We start from the raw sequence: 3,406 nt of genomic DNA, 5'->3' as shown, positions 1-3,406 counted from the left end.
CCCCACACTCTCGACTCTGACTCTCCAGCATCTGCAGTTCTCACTTTCTCTTATTGAGATTTATAAAATCATGAGGAGCACGGATAGGGTAAATAGACAAGATCTCTTCCCTGGGGTGGGGGAGTCCAGAACTAGAGGGGCATAGGTCTAGGGTGAGAGGGGAAAGATATAAAAGAGACCTAAGGGGCAACCTTTTCACACAGAGGATGGTACGTGTATGGAATGAGCTGCCAGAGGATGTGGTGGGGGCTGGTACAATTACAGCATTTAAGAGGCATTTGGATGGGTATATGAATAGGAAGGGTTTGGAGGGATATGGGCCGGGTGCTGGCAGGGGGGACTAGATTGGGTTGGGATATCTGGGTCAGCATGGACGGGTTGGACCGAAGGGTCTGTTTCCGTGCTGTACATCTCTATGACTCTCTCTGTTTGGTTCTCTCTGTACCTGTCTCTCCATCTCTCTATCTCTATTTATCTATCCCTCTTTCAGACTGGCATTTTCACTCATCTGTCTAAGTTGAAATCTCTCAACCAGTAAGTCCAAGTCGATCTCTCTCTCTCACCAGCCCCTTTTCCTCTCACTTTAAGGCGTGCCAATCCTTACTCTCGCTCACTCTCAGAAGGCCCCATTCTCTCACCAATCACACTCGCCCCCTCTTTCTTTCTCTCTCTCTCTCTCTCTGTCTATTGCTGTCAGTCTCTGCCTCAGTCTCACACACACTCTCCGTGTCTCTCCCTCCCCCTCAGGGCCTGACATCGTCGCGGGCGGCGGAGATTTTGGCGATGGAGGGCCCCAACGCCCTGACTCCCCCGCCGACCACCCCGGAATGGGTCAAGTTTTGCCGCCAGCTGTTTGGCGGATTCTCCATCCTGTTGTGGATCGGAGCGCTGCTCTGTTTCCTGGCGTACAGCATCCAGGTCGTGATGGAGGACGAACCGGCAAAGGACAATGTAAGTCTCCCGACGTCCGAACATGCACAAGGGAACCGCGATTGCTCACCCGGAGACACCACGTGTGTGTTAGTATTTACCCGGAGACACCACGTGTGTGTTAGTATTTACCCAGAATCCCCGGTAGTGAGTTTATAATTACCCAGAATCCCCGGGAGAGTGCTAATATCTACCCAGAATCCCCAGTAGTGAGTTTATAATTACCCAGAATCCCCGGGAGAGTGCTAATATCTACCCAGAATCCCCGGTAGTGAGTTTATAATTACTCAAAATCCCCGGGAGTGTGTTAATATTTACACAGAGACCGCAATAGTGTGTTAATATTTACCCTGAGACCCTGGGCGTATGTTAATATTTACCCAGATACCCCGGGAGTGTGTTTATATTTAACCAGAATCCCCAGGAGTGTATTAATATTTACCCAGAGACCGTGGGAGTGTGTTAATATTTTCCCAAAGACCCTGGGGGTGTGTTAATACTTACCCAGAATCTCCGAAGAGTGTTAATATTTACCCAGAATTCCCAGGAGAGTTTACCTAGAATCCCTGGACGTATGTTAATATTTACCCAGAATCCCCCAATGTGTGTTAAGATTTACCCAGAATGCCCAGGTGGGTATTGTTATTTACCTGGCGCCCCCAGGAGTGTGTTAATATTTACCCAGAGGCCATGGGAGTGTGTAAATATTTAACCAGAATCCCCGGGTGTGTGTTCATTTTTACCCAGAATTCCCCAGGAGTGTGCTAAAATTTAACCAGAATCCCCGGGCGTGTGTTAATATTTACCCAGAGACCCTGGGAGTGAATTAATATTTACCTAGAGACTCTGGGAATAGGTTAATATTTACCCAGAGTGTGTTAGTATTTACACAGAACAGAGGAGTGTGTTAATATTTACCCAGAATCCCCAGGAGTGTGTTAATATTTACCCAGCATCCCTGGGTATGTGTTAATATTTACCCAAAGTCCTCACGAATATGTTAATATTTACCCAGAATCCCTAGGAGTGTGTTAATATTTGCCCAGAGACCCGGGGAATATGTTAATATTTACCCAGAATCCGCGGGGCTGTGTTAATATTTATCCAGAATCCCTGGGGGTGTTAATATTTACCCAGAGACCCTGGGGTGTGTTAATATTTACCCAGAATCCCCGGGGGTGTGTTAATATTTACCAGAGACCCCAGGGGTGTATTAATATTTACCTAGAGACCCCAGGGGTGTGTTAATATTTACCCAGAATCCCTGGGGGTGTTAATATTTACCCAGAGACCCTGGGGTGTGTTAATATTTACCTAGAGACCCCAGGGGTGTGTTAATATTTACCCAGAATCCCTGGGGGTGTTAATATTACCCAGAATCCCCGGGGGTGTGTTAATATTTACCCAGAGACCCCAGGGGTGTGTTAATATTTACTCAGAATCCCCGGGAGTGTGTTAATATTTACCCAGAGACCCCAGGGGTGTGTTAATATTTACCCAGAATCCCTGGGAGTGTGTTTATATTTACCCAGAGACACCAGGGGTGTGTTAATATTTACCCAGAGACCCCAGGGGTGTGTTAATATTTAGCAGAATCCCGGGGAGTGTGTTAATATTTACCCAGAATCCCCAGGGGTGTGTTAATATTTACACAGAGACCTCGAGTGTGTGTTAATATTTACCCAAAGACCCCTGGGTTCTGTTAGGATTAACCCAGAATCCCCAGGGATGTGTTAATATTTACCCAGAGATCCCCGGGAGTGTGTTAATATTTACCCAGAATCCCTGGGAGTGTGTTAATATTTACCCAGAGACCCCAGGGGTGTGTTAATATTTACCCAGAATCCCCGGGAGTGTGTTAATATTTACCCAGAGACCCCGGGAGAGTGTTAATATTTACCCAGAGACCCCAGGAGAATGTTAATATTTACCCAGAATCCCCAGTAGTGTGTTAATATTTACCCAGAGACACCACGGGTATGTTAATATTTATCTAGAGACCCCAGGGGTGTATTAATATTTATCCAGAATCCCCGGGGGGTGTGTTAATATTTACCCAGAATCCCCAGGGTTGTGTTAATATTTACCAGAATACCCGGGAGTGTGTTAATATTTACCCAGAGACCCCAGGGGTGTGTTAATATTTACCAGAATCCCCGGGAGTGTGTTAATATTTACCCAGAGACCCCAGGGGTGTGTTAATATTTATCCAGAATCCCCGGGAGTGTTAATATTTACCCAGAGACACCAGGGGTATGTTAATATTTGCCCAGAGACCCCAGGGGAGTGTTAATATTTACCCAGAATCCCCGGGAGTGTGTTAATATTTACCCAGAGACACCACGGGTATGTTAATATTTATCCAGAGACCCCAGGGGTGTATTAATATTTATCCAGAATCCCCGTGAGGTGTGTTAATATTTACCCAGAGACCCCAGGGGTGTGTTAATATTTACCAGAATCCCCGGGAGTGTGT

The 3,406-nt window shown here is 46.4% G+C and overlaps 1 protein-coding gene across 1 annotated transcript in view; it reads left to right on the top strand.

The window, feature by feature from the left end:
* Positions 1-747: 747 nt before the first annotated feature.
* LOC122546543 (sodium/potassium-transporting ATPase subunit alpha-1-like) overlaps positions 748-3,406 on the top strand; it is a gene marked incomplete at both ends in the record, with an annotated part of 5,831 nt that continues 3,172 nt past the window's right edge. Inside the window, one exon of the mRNA XM_043685234.1 lies at positions 748-951. Within this exon, the coding sequence (XP_043541169.1) occupies positions 748-951 (204 nt within the window). The remainder of the gene's footprint in view (positions 952-3,406) is intronic.

This window comes from Chiloscyllium plagiosum, unplaced genomic scaffold, assembly GCF_004010195.1.
Source record: "Chiloscyllium plagiosum isolate BGI_BamShark_2017 unplaced genomic scaffold, ASM401019v2 scaf_29496, whole genome shotgun sequence".
NCBI classification, from domain to species: Eukaryota; Metazoa; Chordata; class Chondrichthyes; order Orectolobiformes; family Hemiscylliidae; genus Chiloscyllium; species Chiloscyllium plagiosum.
This window is presented reverse-complemented; position numbering and strand designations above follow the sequence as displayed.